The sequence below is a fragment of the Marmota monax genome, unplaced genomic scaffold (assembly GCF_021218885.2).
Source record: "Marmota monax isolate L192 unplaced genomic scaffold, Marmota_monax_Labrador192_F-V1.1 WCK01_AAM20220418_F8-fsc00097, whole genome shotgun sequence".
NCBI classification, from domain to species: Eukaryota; Metazoa; Chordata; class Mammalia; order Rodentia; family Sciuridae; genus Marmota; species Marmota monax.
In genome coordinates this window covers 2,131,095-2,155,008 of record NW_026694162.1, presented here as the reverse complement: position 1 = coordinate 2,155,008, position 23,914 = coordinate 2,131,095, and the positions used below count along the sequence as shown (strand labels likewise).

Genomic DNA, 23,914 nt, shown 5'->3' with positions numbered 1-23,914 from the left:
TCATGTATGTAGAGCACAGCACATTCTAGAACCAGACTTTGGTTCTGTAGGCTAGTGGCACAGGCTTTGTAGCAGAGGATGGAAGGAAGACAAGCTGAAGAGAGAAGGGAGCCACACCACATGGGGGTTCGAATGCCATGCCAAGGAGCTTGGATTTCTTCCTCAGGGTAAAGAGAGCCCCTTAAGGATAGGAAACAACCTGACACACTAGTTTGCTTATGCGGACATGGAGTGGAAAGGGATAAAATCAGAGGGAGGAAAGCCAGAGAAGGACTGTAATTTATAAGTGAAAATGGGTATGCATATTTTTAAAATGGGAAACTAGATTACCATATTCTGATTTTTATTGAATAAATATAATTTCTGAGACTGCATAAACATCCCAGTGGATATTTCCTAGGGATCCTTTAAGAAATACTTCAGATGGAGTACCTATAACACAAGGGAACCCATTATGGGATTTTAATTACAAAGCAACTCATACTTTTTAAAACCCCAAAGTAGAAATGTGCTTTTAAGTCCCACTAGCCCTTGAATTCCCATTGACAAACACAGTATGCCTCTACAAAATCCTAGATAGATGGTTTTTATATAAGAACAGTCAAGAGCTAATTTTTTTAATATATTTTTTTATTCTCAAGTCTAAAAATCCCTACAGATGGTTAAAGCTTACCTAAATCTAATCAAATAGTTCTTGCTGCAATATAGACTCATATTTTCATTTATCTTCAGTGGGAAACTCTTGACTCTTGCCCTCCATGTAATTGAGGAGCATGATTTCCACCTTCTGCTTGCTGTTTTCTGTGCTCTGCCTGATTCCTAAGCACTTCTTTCTAGATGCTATCCTCCAGTCTCATCATTTTTGTGCCTGTCATGTAGCACTCATCAAGTTCTTAAGAGTCTTTGTAAAAAGCAGAATACAAACATTGTATTCTTAGAGGATGATATTCCATCTAGACTATCAGAAATTATACACAGAACATGGTAGAGAAACTCAGATTTCATGACCATACCCAGAGTTAGGATCATTTTCACACAACAGTGCTAGACCTGTGATAGCTTTGTAGCTTCATGGAGAGCTGAGTACCAGGGACCCCTTACTTTCCTTCTATTCTGTAATATCCATACAGTTTTCACTGCTCTAGGGCCAATTATTAGTGTCTTAGCTTAACCATGTCTTAGCTTAACCAAATTCAAAAATAGGAATGAATAGGCTGATATCCAATATCTCTAGGGATAGTTTTTGATGACTTATAAATCCTGGGATTTGGGCCATGATCTAATTTGTTGAGTGAGGTCACCCAAGGGTGACTTCCTCAAATAGGGCAGTCACCATATCCCTGGATGGGATGCTGGACAGATTCATGTCAATGCTAAACTTCATAATGTTGCATTTTAATATATTTCTGGTGGTTTTACTTCAAAAGATACCTAGCTAATTAATGGAAATATTACAAGTCGATTGGAATGCTACATGTGCTAAGATGGGAAAAACATTTCTTAGTTCCAAAACTGCTTCTTCCATTGTTGACTACCTGGACCAGGTAATCTAATATTTTAAGCTCAGTTTCCTTGAGTGTAAAAAGAGAACAACAGTATCGGATTTCCAAGATTAGAGGAGGGATTTAGGAATAACACATGAAAAGTGTTTACATGCCAGTAATATGAATAGAGCATATTGTTATAATTTATTTCCCCTAAAATCCTATTTTAATAATGCTTGTAAATTCCAACTAATTCATTGTTGAAAACTAAGTGTTAAGTGCTTCTTAGCTACAAAGAGTGAATGGAAATTTTCTGTCAGTTGTGAACACTACATATTACAAGAGAAGCCCTGTGGGAAAAGGGAGCCAGGAAGAAATGATTTAGGTCAACACAGCCAGGGCATAGTTACCTGTTATAAGGTGTGGAAAAGGTTGCCAGGACAACATCACGGCCATTAATACGGATCACGTCTGTAACCGCCTGGAGTATGTTGAAATAAAAATGAGAGTCTCCAGGCACTGAGCAGTTCAGTCGAGCCTTCAGGAAAGATGTCCACTGTTTCTCCAGGACTCTCTGAGACCCTCCCATGTCATTCTTACAAACCTGAGCGACTCTAGGGAAAACAACCTGCAGAGGAAAAACACACAGGGAAAATGAGATGCAGGCACTTTGTGAGAAGATCGTACTAGAATTTGCCTTTTCTTGACAACAGAAACAGAACAACAAGGTGCTTAATTTAATATTGTGTTTCTAAAATCAGTAGCAAAAGAAAAAAAAAAAAAGAGGAAAACTCAGCACTGAAACAGCTTGTTTTAAAAGATAAGGCTGTGGCATTTAATACAGAGCTATAAATCCTTCAGGGGATCAGCTCCCAGCCACATAAACTCATTTCCATACAGACTGCTTAGCTTTTTATTTCCTCAAACAAAAGCACACTTTGTATGCACCATCTCTGCCATCCTCACTGCCTGCCTCTGGGGCCTGACTCTCATCCTTAGAGTGTGAGTTCCTCTAATTGTGCAAGCCACCCTGGCCTTTTATTTGTGTCCTCCAACTTAGTGACCTTGATCTACTCTCTGGTAAAAATAACTGATAAAATAGACATCCCCTCACTGTTCTATCACTTTTTGCAAGAAAGAAAATAATAAATATATCAAGACTCAATTTGCTTGAAGATACTGGATATTTAGTCTCCCTAAGGAGCAACTCAAAAAGGAAAACTGTACCTAAAAACCACATGTTTTTACTTGGAATTTGGTATGAAATTAACCAAACATCTGTTGGTTGGATTTTAAGTAGAAATATTTAAGAGGTTCCCTGTAATTTGTTATAGCTCTGAAAAGGCTACAGGGCTTCGAGATAGCCCGATGCACCCTCCCCACTTACCTTTCCCATAGTGTTGTACTCCACAGCGATTTCCCTGAAGAAGAAGTAGATGTAGTCTCCATAATCCACTGCTTGGACAAAGTATGGTTCTGTAGACAAATAGACACTTTAATTGGGGACATGTCACATAGTGTTAAGAGAATTTTAATCAAGTGCAACCAAAGACATGTTATTAATTAAAAGTGTAGGGCTATTAGACATTTGGTGAACACTAACCATTTCTAATGACTTCACACTTGCAAGTGCTAGTGATTTCAGAAGGCACTCAAGCCTACAAATTATATCTTTCAGAAGCTTTGCAATCAACAATCAAGAATAAATGGGTTTTGCAAATCTCTGTAATTTTATTTTCCACAATGGAATGCCCATATTACAGAGAGGATTTTGTACACATTGCCTGGTCAGCCTGACTCACAGGGCTGTGAATGGCCTCTTTCCTATTCCCCACTACCTCCAATCCCTGTTCTCTTTCGTGAATGAACTATTCAGTTCTTTTCATGTGGGACTCCAAAATGAGAGTTTCAGGCAGGGGAAGATGAATGTAACATATTCTATTGTTGTGGCACTGGTAGTTTTGTTAATACTCCAGAAACTCATGGGAAGGAAAAAAGGGAGGTAAATAAATCAGTGGAGGTGAAAGATACAATTTACATGGTTTGGTCTGTCAGAAACCATTACTAAAATGAATTTACAGTCTGGTCCATGCAGACTCTATATCTCCCACAAGATATGTACTCCCCACCCGCAACACCTTTCTTCTTTTAATTGTTCACCTTTCAACCATTTTGAATCGTGCTTGACGGTCCTCAGGGTAGGGCTGTCTCCAAGACTCCGGTAAATGACTGCATCAATGGCCAGGAAGTCAGTCACTGTGGCTGAGTATAGTTTTCCATCTTAGCAGAAAAAGAAAAGAGGTGAACAGGGTGCAAGCATGAGAGTGGAGATGGGGAATAATGAAGACATCCCCCAGATTGCTTTCCTACATCAGGCAAATGAGATAGGACAACTGGGAAAAATCCAAGAGTCGCTAGGAAAATACTTGGCCCATATTCCTAACCATTTTAAATTGGGATCATGAGAGATGAAACATTTTTCATTTTTTAAATTGCATGGCAATTTTTCTAAGCAGCAGCAGCTCAGGGAACAGAGTAAATGAAAAATGTTGTTTGCTGCACTTGATTAGATGGACCTTGACTGAAATCTCAAGGCCAAGGACCCTGGGATGCTGCTATTGCCACCACACCATGGTAAACTGGATTAGGTAGGAGCCCAGGGAAAGATAGAAGCTGATGTTATCACTGAAAAATTTAAGTCCAGGCAGAGGTAAGGGAGTCCTCAGCCTGGGCAGGTGTGCAGAGTTGAACAGAGGAGGCTCATAAGCACAAAGGGGCTGACCAAATTCCTGCTTCTATCCTGAGGGTCAGCACTCCTTTTTTATTTGGTCAAACGACTTCATTAAGCCCCGCCAATCTACCTTAAATAACAGATATTTGCTTTAGGATTTCACAAATCACAAACTGAAAACATTATAAATTACAAAATTCCAAAACAAAGAAGAAAGGGGATGGGAGAGGCTGAGTTCAAACTGGCCTTTCTTTAAGAACTTATTCTTTTGGGGAGGGATGCTTGAGGGTATATCCAAGGCAAAAAAGAATAAATACTGGAGATGGTCCCTAAAACTTTGGGTTCTTTCCTGGATTAACAAACTCTGCAAACAAATAACTAATTGGGGTGTTCTAGGATAGTAAAATCTATATAGACTAAATAGAAACAATAGTTATACCCCAAAATAAAACAATGACTTCTTGGCTTTATTTTTAATGAATTACATAATTTCACTAATTATATGCCAAAGTGACTTACAGACAATATAGTACTTTTTAAGTTCTACCATATTTAAAAATAAAAAGATGATCAAAACCTAAACAAAGATATTTATTTTTACCTTTGGTCTTAAAATAACGAAAATTTGCTCAGATTGAACTAAGAGCTATCTTGATATCTGCATAATTAGCAACTCTACATTAAGAAGTTCTGATTGTACTTTTGTTCAAATCTGCAGACCACAAACCTTTGCACTGACAAGCACATATCTATAAATCACAAGCTTTCTCATAGAATATATATTCTATATTCTTATACCCTATGTCATAAAGATAGGCCTGGGTTTTAGGGACAGTGGAACATGGGGAGGAGTGTGGGCTATGGGGATGGCTATTCCTCCTTTTAATAACACTCCAGGACTCTGTTTTACACTCAATACTGGTATCTGACCAGAACTTTCCTTGTAAAACAGAACACTATTCTGCCATTGTTGATGCTATGCCACCATCCACTCACAGTGCAGATCTTGAGTCAAATAGGGCTGAGTGTTCATGAGATTTCAAACATTCCAATGGGAAACTTTTCAGATGTATATCTTAGGGTGGGGAAAATAATAGTTTCATATTGTGTATTTGTTCTCAATAGCTCTTGGAAACATACTGGCCTCAGTAAACACTCAGTGCTGTCTCTCATTTCTACCTCAGGCTACAAGTTCTCTTTTTATTTTACAGTTAAACTAAAATTCTCTCCTTCAGCCCACATCCTCCAAGGTCCCAACTAATGCAGGTTCTAGAATCAGAGAGGTATTCGGTATAGGTATGCACTTTAGAATATGCTCAAGCCCTCTTGCCCTGGCTTTGCTCCTGCCCATGCTTGCAAATTAGTCTAGGAGACTTTGTGGCAGTGAAGTGCTGTTTCTCAAAGAAGCAGGCTCTCACTTAGCAGGAGAACCCCAGGAAACTTTCTGTTTCTACAATCTATGACTAAAGATTCAGACCCACAAATGGGTAACTCTGAGGATGAAGTTCAAGGAGCTGGGAAATAATCTTGTTTCATAATCAAAACCCTAAAGTCCCTTACACAGCTAGGATGTGCCAGTTTTTAGCTGTTGTGATGGAAATTATAGTTAACTGCTTTATTACATGCTATAACAATCACTATTATACCAACACTTCTCTCAACACCCACCTCCACACACACAGCTGGCAATGAATTCCTAAATAAATTCCTAATTAAAACACACTCATATACAAAAATCCTACTAAAAGGATGGCTTATCAGCTGCTTCTTTATATCTTTTACAGCAGAGAGAAGGTGTGGGGTGGGGGAGTACAGGCCCACTTCAGCAATCAATATCACCCTCTAAACCACCAGGACCTTTGGACCAGAGACAGACATATTGCTTAATCAGGCTATGATATGTGAGATTTTGCTGGAAGTTTATGGGTATGTGGCCTCACTGCTCTGAGTGAGATTCCAGAAGTTTCCTTTTTTTGTTGTTCTTTTTTTTCATTTCCCTTCTATATGTAGATAAGAAGACATTAATTGGGGCAGCAGCCAGTCTCATAATGGAGTTGATACAGAGGCGGGAAATGACAAGCAGCAGCATAGGGGATAATACTGTTGTTGATCAATCCCAAAGTCTACCTGACTTCAAACATTAAACCACATCCATGGTTTGAGGTGTGATTTTCTATTATTTGAGCCCAAACTTGCCATTGCATATTCAATGTTGAGCTGTTATCCTTTTCTACAGACACAAAAGTATGGGTAAGTGTGGCAAAGACTTGTTTAGAGAAGCAAAAGTACAATTTCCATACTAATTTCAAATGGAAAAAGCACTCTTAATTACAGTATTCACCAGAGAATCAGGCTACAACTGTGACTCCACGAATCCTCCAGAGCAGATTCTCAGCCACAGGCTGAAACACGCAAAAGCAAATGCAATAAGAAGAAATCGGGTCATTTACCTGCAAACAGCGCAACGTTGGCATGTTTGGCATCATAAGGGCATCGGGCCATTCCACTAAATTCATCCCCAAAAGGTTCCAAAGTATCAATCTAAATGCAATAATATAACTTGTTTATAAACAACAACCACCAACAATAGTTACAGAACTGATACTTATAAAGCACTTCATGTGTACAGTAATTCATATGCATACTTGCAAATGTCCTTATAAATTCCCTCCAATGCACATCTATGTGTTTCAGATGAAGAAACAGGCTAAAAGAGATTAAGTCACTTGACCAAGTTTCTATAGCTAGGAGAGTCTAAAATTTGGTTATGTCTGCTCGTCCCTTAACTATTACAATAAATATATCTCCATATCCTAATGAAATGGTTTAGAAATAAACATTCTAAACCAAGGAATTTCTGAGGTAATCCCTGGGAAAAGCTACCTGTCCCAATTACCTGTTGAGTCATGAACTCTAGAGAATGACCTTAGTTTCTGGTTTTGTTTTGCATGATGAGTCCTACCTTTGTGGCTTAAATCCCAGTAGAAGACACTGGAATATTTCCTTGGGTTACTTGGCAGAATGATACAGCATCAGGAAAGTGGCAAGAACATGAATATGAGCAGAACACGGGGTGGCCTTTGCACATGCTTCAGCATCATAGGATGGCAGCTTTGAAAGTGATTTTGCAAATGGCCCAGGTTTAGAAAACAGAGGCCCAAAAGTTGAACGGCTCACAAAGGTCAGAAGCAGTGAGAGACTGAGCCCCTGACTTCTATTTCCCGCTGCCCCACTCAGGGCACTGTTTCTTTAGGTTAGAGGTTATTACTGGCCTGCTGGTAAGTTTTGTTTGGTCAAAGTAGCATTGGGGGGCAAACACCTGGATTTCTTATTTATTTTAAAAAGTCAATTCAGGGCCTTCTTTACCAAGTAGCTATCATTCACCTTTACTTCTCCAAAGGAAATACAAACACTTGACTCCATGAGCATCTATGGGTGTGGCAAAGCCTCCATGGTTGTTCACCAAAATCCCATTTTCCTTTCCTCCTGATCACACTAAGTACATTTCCCATCATCCCCTGCAGTTCTACATGGCCATGTGACCACACTATGACCAACAGAATGTGAATGTGAGGCTGCATACCACCTCTTGGACTTGACCCTGAAAACCTTCCAGTGGCCTCCATCTTGCTCTTTCTCTCTCCACACCAGATATTAAGGATTCTAGGACCCTACAAGAGGTCTGAGCAGGAGGAAGCCTGGCCTTCTGCATAGCCTCGAGGAAAAACCCCTTTCTCTAATCCACAATTGCCTATGCTGTGACCAAGAACTAATCCCCTTGTGCTGGTCAGAGGTTGGCCTACCCTGATCAGGGACACAGTGGCTCCTACTTTATGACATGCTGTCTCTCTTCTTACTCTGTGGGATCTTTCTAGCATATAAAATCTTAGTACCACCAAGTCCAGAAAACGATCTCCACATCGCTAATGTTTCTATACCCATTTGTGGTTCAATCTTCTTTACAGTTTAAGGATACTTTGTTTATCATCAGGGAATTGCATGGTTTGACCACACATTTGAAAACTAAAAGGATGTAAACTGGTGCTGAGGGCAGATCTATGCAAAGGCCATTGGTGATTGGTGCTACATCAAGCTTCCCCCAAATCAAGGAGCTTGAGGTGTTTCCCAGAAGGAAAGAGAGGATCTCATGAGCAGCACTGGGTGCTGTCAAATCTTCTGTGCTTTTGCCTTAAAGCCCAGTGTCACAGATGGAACAGGACTTTCCTATCAGGAATTACTTGAAGATGGCCCTGTTGAAGTAATCTGTTTTTAAATTATAGCTTAGTTGAGTTTAAAACATACGTTTTTAGGGGAAAGACAGGCAAATCAGACATCCTTTAAAGCAATGTACTCCACCCCACCCCCAGCACATTCTTTATGAAAGTCTTTCCCAGATATTTTATCCCAACAAGAGCTTTCTGTTGAACTGTGACAGAGTTTGTGGTCTGTGGGTCTGGCACATCTTCAGAAATGATGCTTAGCACACAATGAGGCAACGGAAATGCCCTCACCTCCAGTAGTGCTCATTCTGATCCTAGCAATGGGGAAACTGTATAAAAGGGGAATAGGATTTTTTTTTTTTTAATTTTTAAATGTAACCTTTCCTTAAAAAAAAAAAAAAAGTTGTTATAGCTAAAGCTAGTCAAAGGCAAGAAGCTGTGAAGAATTAATGCATTGGTTCATAACTCTGGAAAGGTCCAGAAATAAAACAATGGCAGAGTGAAATCCTCTTTCGATGAAGAATTAATCCTTATAGTGGTCATCAAATCTCAGACTTAACAGCAACCCCTGGGAAATTAAATCACCACAGGGTACAGATAATGATACAAATAACCAGCCTGACTTTTGCAGAAAGTTCAAGAGGTGTAGAGCCCTAGAGGGAAAAGGGATGAAGAGTGGAGTTATACCTTCAATTTCATAGTATTCAAATTCTCTCCCAGGTAATCTTGTTTAGGGCTCTAATCTTTCTAACACTGTTTTTTTTTTTTTTTAAATATAAAAATTGTATAAATCAGGCCATGGTACAGAGAAAGAAGCTGAACATTTGTCACTTTCCTGTCTCAAGTTACTCTAACCAAATGGATACTTCTGTGCTGTGATGAGACTTGAAGTTTTCAGTGGAAGACCAGTTAACTGGTTTTGCTTTGCATCTTTGGTCCTGATCTGTTGATAAAAAGCACTTTAGAGATAGAATGTCATTCTCCCTGAAGCCACATACGTTGTGTCCCATGTCATTAGCAAAGTCATACTATGCCCTGAGTCCAAGAGAACACCTTTCTGAGCAATGCCAGGGGTAACTTACGACCATTTACAGTGCTAGGAATATAGCAGGGGCTGAGCATGAACAGCAACCCATGTGTGGGCTCTGAGAGGCCCAGACTCCCACAATATGTTTCTGCAGGAGTGGCTAGAACAAGCTGAGGTGACAGCGCTCACTATAGGTGAGGCACCGTGGGAAATGGAACATGCCTAAAAAGAATGAGCTAGACCTCTCGTGGCCAGTGTATCACAGTGCCAAGGAAACCCGTAATTTGTCATAAAAGATAGCTTTCTAGCTGGGGAATTCTTTGGGATGTGTTAGGAGCATTAATCTAAATGAGTCCCAAACAATGACAAACAGGGATGGAATATTAAGTGGTAGAGTTGAAACCTGAGCTTGCAGTCATTGGATAGAATACATGTTGGGCTGGCTGGGCTGCCTTGCTTGTGAACTAATGAATCCTGCCTTTATTTTAAAATTTTATCTTTTGTTCACGATAGACATTTTCATTCTAATTTTGATTTTTTAAAAATGATGACATAAAAAATCAAATTTATCTTAATTACTGCATTTGGGGGGGTCCTCCTGTATATTTTGCATCAGAGCTGAGGGCCTCACCTGCCTCCCCTAACCCTGGCCCTACTGGTATCCATTTCTAAGCACATGGGGGAAGGTGAGCATGAGGGTAAACCAGACCCTCCCTTCATTTCTCTGTTAAGAAAAGGCAGGAGGATCTTTGCAGCGAGCCCAGTGGTTCTTTTCCCAGCCTATCATTGCTTTTTTTCATTCTTTACACCCCTAGGATTGCACTTTATGATGCAGAGACTCAAATTTATATTTCTCCCTATATCTCTCCCCAAATCAAGGCTTATTTCCATGCTGGATATCTCTGTTCATTCCTCATATGCATCGCCCCCTGGCCCCCAGTTTCATCCTTCCTTAGAACATGCAGAGCAAAACCCCCAATTCTTACTACCTCCACCCCACCCTTGCTGAATCTCTTTTATTCTCTAAACTGCCCCATCCAAGGGACACCCTAGCAGTCATCCTTGACTGCTCTCGCTCTCCTTGTCCTGTGCTCCTTATCAATTATTAAAATCCTCCTGATTTTTGTCACCTAAGTATATCCTGAATCTATTGTCTGGCCTTCATCTTTTGAGCTATCTACCTCTCTAGCTTCTTTCTGTTATCACTTGTCACTTCAAATTCTAGCAACTGAGAACCAGATGAAGTTTCTCGAGCCCAATGGCTATTTCTCATGCCTTTGTTCACACTGCTCACCTACTTGTAGTGTCCTCTTCCTTCATTTGGCTAACTTCTCCTTATCCTTAGTGCAAAGGTAAGGCATTGCCTTCTTCATGTTTATTCCACAAAAACTAACAAGCACTTGATGGGCAGGTACCACATTAAGTTCTGCACAACCCCAGATGTGGTTCCTTGTAGAGCCTCGGGGTTTCTTATGGGCTGAGGGTATTTGTGTTCCAGGCATGAGAACAGCAGCCAGGAACTCTAAAGAGAAGGAGGCATCCTACCTCCTTCCTGCAGCTTGCCTCAAGTCCTCACCCAGGCTAGGGTAATTGTGCTTCAGCAATTTTCTGCATTGTGTCCCATGGCAGCAAGCCCATGGAATTGCAATTTTCTTCTCCCTGTCTGGCTTCCTAAGAGTGGAAGCCTCCTATCTGTCAGTGCCTGGCCACAGTAAAAACTCGATGCATGTTGAGTAAAATCTTCAGCAAACAGAAGGGACAAGGAAAGTTAACAGATGTGGAGCCACGACCTTAGACCATTGCTACGTCTGCTTCCACAGCTGGTGAGCGCCTGGCTTCCTTGGCAGCCCCTCTATCAGCTGCGTGCGTGCTAACTAGATTTACCAACTCTGAGAATTCATTATTTTTTTCCTTTTATAAAGGCCGATATAAGTAAGGTCATGGTCAAGTAAGATGAGTGTTAAATGGAATCAAATTTCTGTGCTCTTGAAAATCTTACCAAGAGGAAAGTCTACAGTTTTAAATGGCATGCTTTTGAGATACCTTTTAAGTGTGTTTTTGTGCTCATCGGGGAGATTGTGGGATTGGAGGGAGAAAGAGAAAGGGAAAGAGAGACAGAGAGGAAATCCACATGGTAATTCCATGTGGTCAGTATGTCGGACTTCTGAACAATAAAGAATAAGGTCTTAGAGAAACTACCTTTGCAGGGTATGCTCTTTAAAGATGTGTCAATCAATCCTGAACAAACAGGAAGCTTAGAAACCTGCTCAGGATCACTCATGTGGAGCAATACATTAAGTTGAACAAGTGAGAGGAACCCAGGTGGTATTAAATTACCCCTCTTAGGTTTCTGTGGGTACAATCACAGTAAATTATGAAATACCTCCTGGCTGTGTGGTTCCAACAGACAAATAGCATTTACCTTATAGTTCCTGCAGGAAGGGTTGAAGGCATTGGTTCCACAGACAAACAACGTATCATCGTTTTTCTTCAGTAGAACTTTAATAAAGTTGTGACACTCATCCTGCAAAATAATTCAAACTGTTTTGTACCCAGTCCATTCAACACAGAAATCCATTTGTCACCAAGGCCCACCATCTGCTCATACTATGTTATGGCGAAAATGGTGGAGGAGTTGCCCTGTTAAAAGTTCGAGTTACTCCTGATGTTAACCAAAAGATGATGTTGATAACCATTGTTTCAGCAGTAAATAAAAAGATGGCATCAAATGGGAGGATGTGTGTTTATTTTATGCCACAAAAAGAAGGCCAGCTGGAAGTGCCAATCTCCCATCATATTAATTTTAATGCCAGATGCTCTGGGGTCCCTTGATGTACAAGCCTTCTGGCTGAAGTGTGTTTTTATGTTGTTATATGACCAAAGGCAAAAAAAAAAAAAAAAAGCCTACATGTCTGAGGCAGCCTTTTATGAGCACTTCCCCAGATTCCCACAGGGCCCTTGCCTGTGAGGTGGGCTATCACACAGAGCACTCAGAAGACCTGGGCAGCCAGCTTTTTGTCCATAATCCTGAGAGTGCCTAAGGAGTTCATGATGCTGTCCTAGCAGCTGTTGTAATGTTTCATCACATTAAAAGCAAACTATTTCTGCAAATTAAAGCCTTCAATAAGTTGATGGAAAAAGCAATTACTGGGGAAAAGGGAATCACATGATGCATACTACATCACAGTCCATGGTGGAGATAACCATCAAAAACTTAACCCAAAGTGGCAGCTGCAGGAGAAATGAAAATTGCCTACCTTATGTTTTCCCTTCATTCTGCATGTGTCTACATCAGCTTGTCTAGATTTCCATGTCAGTTTCTGCAGGGATCAAGAAAGAAATCAATTAGAGCCCAGAGGTTGTTACATTTGATTTTAGAAGTAAGAGTTCCCTTGGGGAGACTAGAAGCTGAACATATATTTATTGAAAGCTTTCCACACCCTTTTCCCCATGATTAATTCACCATAACAACAAAAGATTAGAGATGGAAACATTCATTTAATTTTGAACTCCTATCTATTCATTAAACTACAAAATGGTCTTCTCTTTGAGCTACAGATAAAGGAGAAAGAGAAGAAGAAGAAACAACAGCATGGAAATTTCACATAAACTATCTAAATTAACTTGTTAAATTATGCTCATTTTGATAAAACACATGCACTTGTCCTTTCCATTGGTAAATCAATTTTTTTGTAAAGGAGCCTTTTTCCTTAAAATATGAAAGTCATTTCCTTAAACATAAAGGGAACATTCACTTCAGGTGGACAAAGACTTAATTCAGGTTATGCTCTTTCACATGAATTAATGGGCCAATTGCCTACTTCAATGGCACACATTTTATAAACTAAAATATCCCCACATGGAGCTGTGACGAAAGCTTAAGCTGGACTTTATGTCTATCTGAAATGCATAATGATCAAGTTCCTAACTCACAATAGTCAAATAAAACTTCATATTTCAAGACCTTGAAACATTAACTTTGAAACATTTGAGGAATATATTCATAGGAAAAAAATCTTATGAAAATTGGTATTTTCCTAGATAATCAGGTGCTATTTTATTAAAGGATTTTAGAAAATTAACTGAAACTTCAAAACATATATGCACACATATGGTATGCAGTACCTGTTTCTGAATGCATGTTAAATCCTAACTGACCCCCAAATTAAGATTTTTACAAAAGCATGTTGCCACTTCCAAATTTAGCTACATCATCCCCATGATACATTGCATTTAAAATATAATTATCTTCAAAAACTACACTAAGCTCCTCCATTTTAGGAGATGGTTTTGAAACTACTTACTTTGCTACAGTAAATTTCTTCTGTGTGGGATGTGTCAATATCAACAGTATAAATATGGTCCCTACAAACAAAGCAAAATTAATACAAGGTCAAACAAGAATCAAGACAGGTCATTTTCTGCTTAATAATGTATCTCATTGAGGGCAGATACGTCCATACCCATGATTTTTTTTAAACAACATGACATCTACATGCTAGAAAAAGGAAAGAAGAACTTAGCATACAAGAACTACCCCTGGAAACACTTCCAGAAATATCATGGCATCTAGCTCCCTGGGACATCATTAAAGAACAATTTCCATAGTCACCATTTTCTCTAACACCAGAACTAGAGCAGCTTTATAGCTACAACTAAGGTGGGAAGACTCTGGAGATTAAACTGGCCCAAAGGTTCCAGATGGATTCCCGTGTCCTTTCCATATCTGCAAATGCTTGGTATTCAGCATGCTACATCTGTTCATCAGAGAGGCTAAACAAAGCTAATCTCCATCTCCATCTCTCTTTAGGAAATATATTTTCAGTCTTAGCTTTGATGATTTGATTGACAAGATGGAAGATGATAAAGGTAAATTCTTTCCAGAAGCTACTCTTTTCTTTACAAAATGATGGTCAATTAAAATCTGAAATATACTTGAGTTAAAGTTTACACTTCTTGCTTCTGCTCACCTTCCTGTTTTGCTGAGAATTTGGTTGTCTTTATGGTTTGCTGCCAATCTTCCCTTGGAAGGGGAGAAACAGAATCAGCAGCTCAGGTGTGGGGCTATATTTAAACCTCCCCTTCTGTGTGAGCAGAGTACAAGGGCGTTTTTGTCTGGAATTTAGAAGAAAGAGAAGAAAAGAACTATACTCAACAGAGGAGATGGGGGGCTACTAAAGGAAAGCCAAACAGCTCATTTTCCCTTGAAATAACATTGACTTTTTTTTAAATACAGGAAGTCCTGGGGCTGGAAAATTATCAACAGCTTTAAACCAGGACCTCAAGGCTCCTGTGTAGACTTTAAAGCCCCCTCATTGCTTAAAAGGAAAGGCAGGGGGAGAAGAAGAAGAAGAGAAAGGAATTATTTGCACGAGTCTCACACACACACACAAATATGTTTTCCTTTCTTGGGAAATCCGTTTGCTTCTAGGAAAAGCACAATGGAGAAAAATAAAAATAAAAACAGGCTTCTCATATGAAAATAAAGGAGGGGGCAGGACTGTAGTCTTACAACTTCCTGCCTGCTCATGAACTGTATGTCAATGTGTGTGTAAAAGTGGTGAAGGGGAGAATGAGGCGCCTGTTTTGTAAACTGCTGAACTGGGAAGCTTCTTCAAACTTCAGTAGGGTGCCATAATCACCCTGCCCTTTAATTTCAAGGCAGTTTACTGCATTAGTTTATTACTTGCTTGACTTTATGGTGGTGCTGTGGCCAAGCACATGATTGGAATGTGTCTGTGACTTGGTATCAGGTTTGAGATGGCTCTAAGCCTTTCCTTGCCCAGACTCCCCTCCAAACTGAAGTAGGAGCTGAATATATGAATTGTAAATTAACAACTGATTAATATGCATTGGCAACTCCTCAGAAAGCTCTCAGATTGCCCCCTTTTGGCATGGCCTGTTTATGTTAATTAGTAGTTTAGAGATTAAAAAGAAAGAAGAATTTACAAAGTGGATAATAATAAAAAAGAACTGAAAGGGGTTCTTGCTACCAAGCCTCCCATGGTCCCCAGGGTTCTGGAAGGGGCTTAGCTTTTGACTGCTGTCACCGATTGTCTGGAAGAACTGGGAAACCTTTTAAAATAGAATTCTGTGAATTAAATCCCCTTTTTTGACAACTACAATCTTTTTTGATATCTAAAAGATCATATGGTCCCAGCAAAAAAAAAAAATAGCACTTTATGGTCAACCATAGTCCAAGGCTGGGTGTCATTCACAACTTCCCATATGTGTGTCCCACAATTTATACGTTGCTCTTCCTGAATTCAGTTATTTGAACATAAACTGACTTGTCCTAAGACTTCTTCCCTCTTCCATCAAGCACAACTGGGTTATGTTGCCATGGCTTGAGCCTAGGAAGGATTTAACTTTAAATAGGGTGACTTGCTGCCTAGGAACATGGATCTCTCAGAGCAATGTTGGGAAATGTGAAAAGGAGAGCCCCTAATTATAGAAGCCATGGAACTCCTTCATGAATTTTTCTAAGAGTGTGTATTGAAGGGAAGTAACTGGCTATGGAGTGAATAACCAACACATCAATGGTAGGATGTCACAAATTTGACCTTCAATGAATGATGAGCCTGTTGCCCATTTTAAAAAAAAAAAAGCCTGTTTTTCTTTCTCCTTTTTCCTTTCCTTGGGGTGGGGAGTTCAGGTGAAACTGTCTTGGTTTTAATGAGCTGGAATAATAGGCACTTTCAAGTCTACATAGCACCTGGCTCCTGGAGCTTCCATTGCCCTGGCCTGCAGCCCACACCTATGCTAAATCATTGGGTACACAGGCCACCTGTTAGACCATTTTTGCTCCCAGAGACTCAATTGCAAAGTGAACAACTCACAGGAAATCTTGAGTCTACCTATTTCTCACAGATCCAATGTTTAATCATTTATTTGATTGGTCTTTGGCTAATTGGATACAAATGTAATCTAGCCCTGCTACATTTAGGAAACTAAAAATGGTTATTTATATGGAGCTGGTAGGCTACCTGAATGGTAGGTGCTGATACCTCACTGGGAAGCTTTATAGCAAACCCACAACAATGATGCTCTTGGGCAACAGCTACTAGAAGGTAATTACCAGGACAAGTAGTTTCAGGACACGTAGTAGTTTCTTCCTCTGCAGGTAGTACAGGACAGGGAGTGGCAGTGTAGTCTCCAGAGCAAGACCACCCTGGCTTAAATCCTGCCTCTATCATTGGGGCATGGTCATTTCACCTTTCTGTCCCTTGGATTCCCCCGTCACTAGTACACGAGGGGGAAGAGTAGCTCCTTCTTGTTGGTTTGTTTCTAGCACTGAACAAGTTAACATTTCTAAAGAACATACAACTACAAAACATGGACATAAATAATATGCACATAATAATATGTGCTGTATTTGTGAAGTAAACATTTTTAAAAAGTATTTTAGCTCCCTGTGACCAATGTGGGTTATTTTCAGGATGTTTTAATCATACCAATGGCTTTTTAATATGCAAAACTTGTCACCTCAGAATATCTAATTGCTTTAAAGGAATCAAGGATTGCTAGTATATAACTTTTTTTTTAACCTGTGTTTATAGCCAAGTACAAATATCCTCCCTCTCTCTCTCTCTCTTTCTTTCTTTCCAGTGTGAAGTGACTAATTTGCTGAGAATCAGGTAGGACCACAGAGGAATACCACAGGATAGTGCTACCCACTTGGATCCATTTGGAGTTATTCTGAATGAGTTACACACTCAGAACATGGGAAACCATACATTTTTGGAATCCCAAGGTACTTCAATTAAGCTAAGCTAACCTAACCTCTCATCTGCAGAGAATACTTAGAGCCAGAGAACTTGTGGTCCAGCTGAATTAAGGACAGAATTAGAACAAAAGTACAAATCCATGTGACCCCCTGTCTGGACAATATTCTTACCATGCATTCAGCCTGAAGATATCAGACTGACCAAATGCCATTTCGCCACAGATGATTTTTTCTTTTTTACTATGGCAAAAATGAGAAACCCTTCAAAAATATATATAGTGTTATGCTTTTGGGGGTACCATTGTCATGCTCTCAAAGTCTTATATAATATTCACTGCAAAAATACAAATAGTTTCATAATGCACACCTATAGACACACTGTGTAATACATATTTACACGTTCAACTTAATTTAACAGATAAGTATCAAAAAGCAGAGCACTGCTGGGTGCTTGGATAAGTATTTGCATATATGTTCAAGACACACAGTAGATTATTTGAAGCTAAGTTCCAAAATATGCAATTATTTCTTTGTAAATCCACACAGAGTTAAACAGACATAGAAAATCTTGAAAGAGTGATTGCTTGGCCAACTAAAGCAGTCTTTAAATTAAATAACACAGTTAGGGAGACTCAAGTTCTTAAACATGACACATAGCTGGCAAATTTAACTATTTGAACCTCCGGATACTTTGAGGCAGACGTGAGGAAAAGATCACTTACCTAGCAGCAAGGTAGAGGGTTCTGTTCATGATCATAATCATCTGAATGTCCAGTCTGTGCCTCTGTGTGGTGTTCCGTCCTGGCTTGTGGCCCACAAACACCGGATACTGTTTTGTATCTGAGAAAAGAAGAGATGGGGCAAGAGAGGAAAAAGCAGATCAAGCCAAGAATTGACAGGGCAGGGTGAGGAGGGGGTGGGCCACAAGACAAAACCATGCTTAATTCAGACCATGGCTCCATTTTCCACCTCCACACAAGTCTGCTATTTTAGGAACCACTCTGACAGAACAGTGCACTTTAAGGATGATCAAGTTACACCTCATTTCCACATGATAATAAGCCTGGACTTCCATTTCTGAGTGTCAGAAATTTCTGGGGGTTAAACTTGCAAGTGAACCCTTTGCACGAAGGTGCTCTTTTCTTCCAGTTTTCTTTTCATCTTGTGTAGAGTGCTAAGCCTGAGGGGGCAGGCTGCCAAAGATCTTGTCTCAGGACAAAACTATTTCAAAGCAGCTTTCCCATCAATCACCACAAAGGCAATGTGGTCTGGAGGCGAAAGCCTTCGTCCAGGAGCCAGAAGAAAAATACAGTCTCCACAGGCGTCCAGTTGGAATAATCTACTATTGAAGGCAGCCCTGCTAGGTTGGTTGGCATTCTAGGAACTGTGGGAAGTTCACTCCAGAGTTAAGCAATTGGCTAATCTCACAGAAATGTGGGCTTTGACAGGATAGGGTCAAACTGAGTGTAGCCAGTTGGGTGATCTGGAATTTTCCCCGACTTGGACAGTCAATGAGTACATTTCTTATTTCCTACAGTTCTCTTTGGCTGAGAGTGGGCAATTTGTAATAATATCTGACCTTTTGAAATACCTACATCTCAACATCTCTCTGCTTTAAACCTATAGTCACTGGCAATTCTCCAAAAACAGGAAAGAAAGATGAGTCACGTTTAAAAGGCAGTATTTTCCATGGAGGTGTATGGGTGTAAATAGTAACTAAAAAATCATTTACAGATTCATGCTTAGACCCCACACTTTAAACCCCTGCAGTACCTGAACATCACTCGCGGTTGGGATGTTATTAGAAAGCCTCCGTGAATTTTACTCACGAGTGGGCTTGCTATGAGGTTGCCTTGTGCCTTTCCTTCAATGACTCTGAAATTTCATTTGCCCATTCATCAGGGAAGTGCTAAAATCATTCATGTCTCTATTATCACAGATTTGAGTGACCAATGAAGTGCGATTTTCAGCAGCCCACCAGGCAGGGATCTCTTCTATACTGAGGTGCCAAAGATAGATAACTTATCTCAAATGGCAGTCAATGGCTGCTTATTTGGTATCTTAAGTGTGGGGAACTCTGCCATTTCAGGAGTGATGATATTAACCTACACAATTTGGTCATTAATTATGCCCTTTGACCTTTTGTTCTCTAATTGTTTTATGTGTCAGTCTTGCCATCTCATCTTTATGTAAAATAATCTCTATTTTCTGCCCCCAGAGTTCAATTGAGTCTGGGCATTCATGGGTCTCATTAGTTTCCCATATTAATATTAAACGTCATTTATATGATTCACTCAGTATTTGGGGAAAATTACTGGAAAAATAGGTACTTGGGGAAAACGTTCTCTTTTACCTTTACTGGGATAAAATATTGAGTCTTGTGGGGAATAGGGAAAAAAAGTAGTAAATTGGATGTTCCACTCAACACACAGGTAGGACTTTCCTCTTAAGAGAAGACAACTGAATTTTTAATGATGTCTGTATCTACCCTCATCAATGAAGCAAATACCAAAGAAAGCTATAAGTGGTTAAATAGGTACTTTGTAAATTAAAAATCACTCTTCACCCAAGTCTAGCAATGATATAATTTCTAAGTAAAAAAAAAAAAACAAAAAAGTTATTTTTTTCTGTAAAGTAGAGCAACATAATCATTCTCCATTCATATCTTGTAATAATGCCCATGTGTTGACTGTATATGAAAACATGTAATACAACAACACTCAGATGATAGTGAGCTTCTCCTACATAGCTGGCCTCCATGCAGTAGCTGAGACATCAGCAGGGTTATTGAGGGGCATTTCAGATGCTCACACGTGTCCTCATAACATCTGATGGAGTCATAACACTCATCCCATCAATCTGACTAGACTTAGATTATCTACCTTTGCCATCTACACAGGTGGAAACGATTAAGCCTGCTTTCCTATTTATTTATTTATTCATTTGCTAGGCTGACACAGGCTGTCTGCAGAAAGGTAAGGCGAGCAAGTTTGTGGTACTTACAGTTGCCATGCGAAATACTGATTGGCTCAGAATCTTCTGGGAAACCAGCCCCAGCAAAGTGTAGCAGTGTGAAATATAGCAGCAAGGCTTCTGACCTCATAGTAGTTCAGCGGGGAGACTTTATTTTTCTACTTCACCCTGCCAAAGAGCAAAGAAGGGATTTTTTTTTCCTCTTGCAAGTCAGCTATATCCAATTCCATAAAATGAAATGGTTTTGAAGATAATTTGAGACAAAAAGGCCTCTGCCTCATATCTTGTCCCCTGTGAATTCACTGATAACTGTTCTCCGTGAGAAATCTGTACCCTATGCCCACTGTACCCTCCTCCCCTGTACTCGAGTCCTTTTGCAAAGCTTCTTCCAAACACAGGACACAGGATCTCAGTTCCTATGACTGGACCATGTTTAGGCCATTGTACAACAGCTATTGCACATTTAGGAAACTCTGCATTCCAAAAAGTGTAAACATCTGGGGAGCACTTTGTTGTTGTTGTTGTTGTTAAGGTAAATGCTTCTTTTTCTTAACAGGTCTATACAGATCAAATACTGCCATCTCCCAAACATATTTTGTGGGCCTAGCCTGGGATCTTTCAGAATCTTATAGTTGCCAATATTGAAAAAAATAGATTTCTGATAGTAATGAAGATTTTCATTTTCTTTATAGAAAATTAGAATATATGTCATATTGACCTAAGTGACAGAATTTCCAAGGTATGGCACCTCTATTCCCAGGACATGAACACACACAACTGACCCCATTGCTCATTTGTAGTGTCTGCTGAACCCCTTAGCTGACATTTTCACCCCTCATTTGCCTAATTCTATAGTGACCTTAGATATAAATAAAATAAAACAATCTATATTTTAAAAGACATAAGTAAATACCTTCAGATTCTGTGAAGGGTCCCACAAGGAAAATCTGAACCAGTAACACTGATTTAAAAACATCCTATTTCTATATATTTTAGTCTTAAATACTACCTTGCCATGAAACAGTAGTAAATAAAATGCCATATATACTGTTCTACCCATCTGTATTTTCTTAAAGATGCTCTTTATGTGTAGAAAAATTCTTCTACATCTTAGAAATAAAAATCCCACGTGGAACTGCAGGATACGGAAAAAAAAAGACTCCTAATACAATAAATATCACATAATTCTAATTCTCAGACATAATTCAAATACATATTGATCTATCAGGGAAATTAATATAAAATGGATTTCTAGCTTTTTTATAAAGAAGCTTTTCCATCTTTCCAGAGTAGAGGTCTTTGAAGTAGCCTGCCAAAGATTATCTTTTTTGAACAAAGCTGTTTTACAGTATCCCATCAATCATTTAAGATTTGCGTGTAGAAATGTCAACCTTTGTAACCTGGATGTCTTTGAAAGTTAATTTGGCAAACAAACTGCTAACTTTGTGCTTTTTGGAACACCATTTTAATATTAGCTACCTATGTCTCTTTTCTTCCTGTCAAAAGAAAGCACTAATAAGTCCTGAGTTATGTTGCATCATAACTTATAATTTCACAGACAGAGCTGGGTCTTAATCATTTCTTCAACTGAAAAGTGCACATTAATTAATTTACTTTATCTTGAAAATCAAAGAGAGAGTTTGAGAGAAAAGCCTAAGCAATTCCATATCTTCAACTCTGATGCACAGATTAAAATTTAAATGATTACTTATTCACAAGGGTAATCCATTACTAAGAGACATAAACATGTATTTATAGGCGGGTTAAAAGCAAGACTATTCATTTATTTATTTGCCAGTTCTTCCTAATCTGAAGAGTCTGAACGCAAAAGAAAGAGGCTCTTAGCTGCCCCATTTGCTTCTCAGGGCTCCTGTTCAGTTTAACATTAAAGAGAAGGAATCAATAACAGGAGTAAGTAAAACAAACAAGACACCAGTTAGCTGTTACACTTTAGGTGAGAAAGCATATGGAGAAGAGAAAGAAGTGGCAACATTTTATGGAAAACTCAAGAGCAGAATTACAGTAAAAGCACATTGCCTCAGAGTTTGCAGCTTGTAATGGAAGAATAAAGGAAACTCAAAAGGTTGATTCTCATTCCTTTAGAAATCTTGGAAAATATATATGTATGTTTTCAGATTAATTTCTCTCAACATGACAAATGAGTCTCTATCCTTCCACAATGGCCTTCATCGTTGTACAAATGTCCCACAAACAAGACAAAGCCCCACTGCTTTATTACACTTTATTACACACACACACCCCAATTCTAATTCTTTCCAACGCAAGATTGCATGGGTCAGATGCAAAAATCTCAAGCCTGAAGCTGGCAGGAAGAGCAATGCATGCAGAAGAAATCTATTATGCAATTCAATGGCTTCTTTTAATCCTTACATATAGCCAGGATCACAGCTGAGATATGTCATTTAAATATCTCTAGGTTTACAGGAGGGCTCTCTGCCAGGAAAAATAGCTGTTTTATGTGTCTTTCTATCATCACATCATCAGGGAGTTAACATGTGCATCACATGGGTAAAAGTGTTCTGGCAGAACTGCTTATGCTGGCTGGTCCACGTGAACACTTTAAATTTTTTCTTCGGCTGAAGTTTTGATATATTGTTCCCTTCCTACTCAACTTTGGACCCTAACCCTTGTAAATATGTAGACAATGTATTTTCTTGTTGAAATGACTATTTTGTGAAGGAATCCTCATTCAATTATGTTGTCATTTCCCATTCCACAAAATATGGACTTGGGTCTCCTCTCTAAGATCAGGGTAACATGGACTTTCAGCAGCCGAGGAGAACAAAAATAAGCAAGAATTTTCTATTGAGTTTTAAAATCTGGGCTGCTGCAATTCACAAAATTGTTTAATTTGTGAAATTTGTAAAAACTATTCACATGTAGCATATTCATAGGTATCTGCAAAAGTTTATTTCCTTGTCTGTGACTTGCTTATATAGACTAAAGATGACATGGACTTAAGCATTTATTCAGAAAATTAGATAAGGGAAGACTGTCAATAAAAGGTCTCTTCACAAAAACATTAACTTCAAAAATAAGCTTATTATCCTTGAAATTTCCATCAAATTGTCTCAGTCTGCAACTATTCTTAGCCTGAAGAGAATTGGCCTTTGTAAACCACACCATTACTATAAAGTTACAATCCCACTCTGTCCAACCTATGAAATTCACAGAAAACCTTAACAACACTCTTAAATTTGGTCATCAGCTTCATGAAAATCTTAGGTCTATTTAGGTCCATTAATTCATGTTGACTTTCTGTGCATTCCGAGCCCAGACAAAAATTCTTTTTTACTGTATTTTTTCCCAATAGTTTTTATGACCAAATTGAATAATTAGAATTGTGAGGCACAAATGGTGTTGTGACTATTGGCTGGCATGAGCCAAATGAACCGTGTAGAATGCTAATCAGCCAGGAAACTAGCCTTCAGGTATTCCAGATTGAAGACCAAACAAAAGGGCTCTGAAAATCCTGCAAATGCATTCTCACTGACAATTGTGTTTTAAAATGAAATACCTTCAGCAACTGGACCTTCCATCCATTCATGCATGCACACACACATTTCTCACATGCCCTTGTCAAAAGTAGGTCATTGTGCCAACCAAGTATGAAGCAAACAGGGTGTCATTGGACCTGGAAATGATTATGAAGTCAGAGAATGAGGTCACCAATTGCCACATCTTAGCTCTAATCAATGAGGTTAATTTTATAAAAAGCTATGAGGTCTGGGA

At 39.1% G+C, this 23,914-nt stretch overlaps 1 protein-coding gene across 2 annotated transcripts in view; it reads right to left on the bottom strand.

The window, feature by feature from the left end:
• Positions 1–23,914, bottom strand: part of Sema6a (semaphorin 6A) — a 125,052-nt gene that overhangs the window by 40,494 nt on the left and 60,644 nt on the right. For both annotated transcript variants that reach the window (XM_046465842.2, XM_046465840.2), the window contains exons 2-10: positions 20,192–20,329; positions 17,911–18,028; positions 13,767–13,827; positions 12,720–12,782; positions 11,885–11,986; positions 6,666–6,756; positions 3,645–3,764; positions 2,872–2,960; positions 1,895–2,112 (exon numbers count right to left, since the gene is read on the bottom strand). In XM_046465842.2, coding sequence (XP_046321798.1) covers positions 1,895–2,112; positions 2,872–2,960; positions 3,645–3,764; positions 6,666–6,756; positions 11,885–11,986; positions 12,720–12,782; positions 13,767–13,827; positions 17,911–18,028; positions 20,192–20,291 — 962 coding nt within the window. In that variant the 5' untranslated portion in view covers positions 20,292–20,329. The remainder of the gene's footprint in view (positions 1–1,894; positions 2,113–2,871; positions 2,961–3,644; positions 3,765–6,665; positions 6,757–11,884; positions 11,987–12,719; positions 12,783–13,766; positions 13,828–17,910; positions 18,029–20,191; positions 20,330–23,914) is intronic.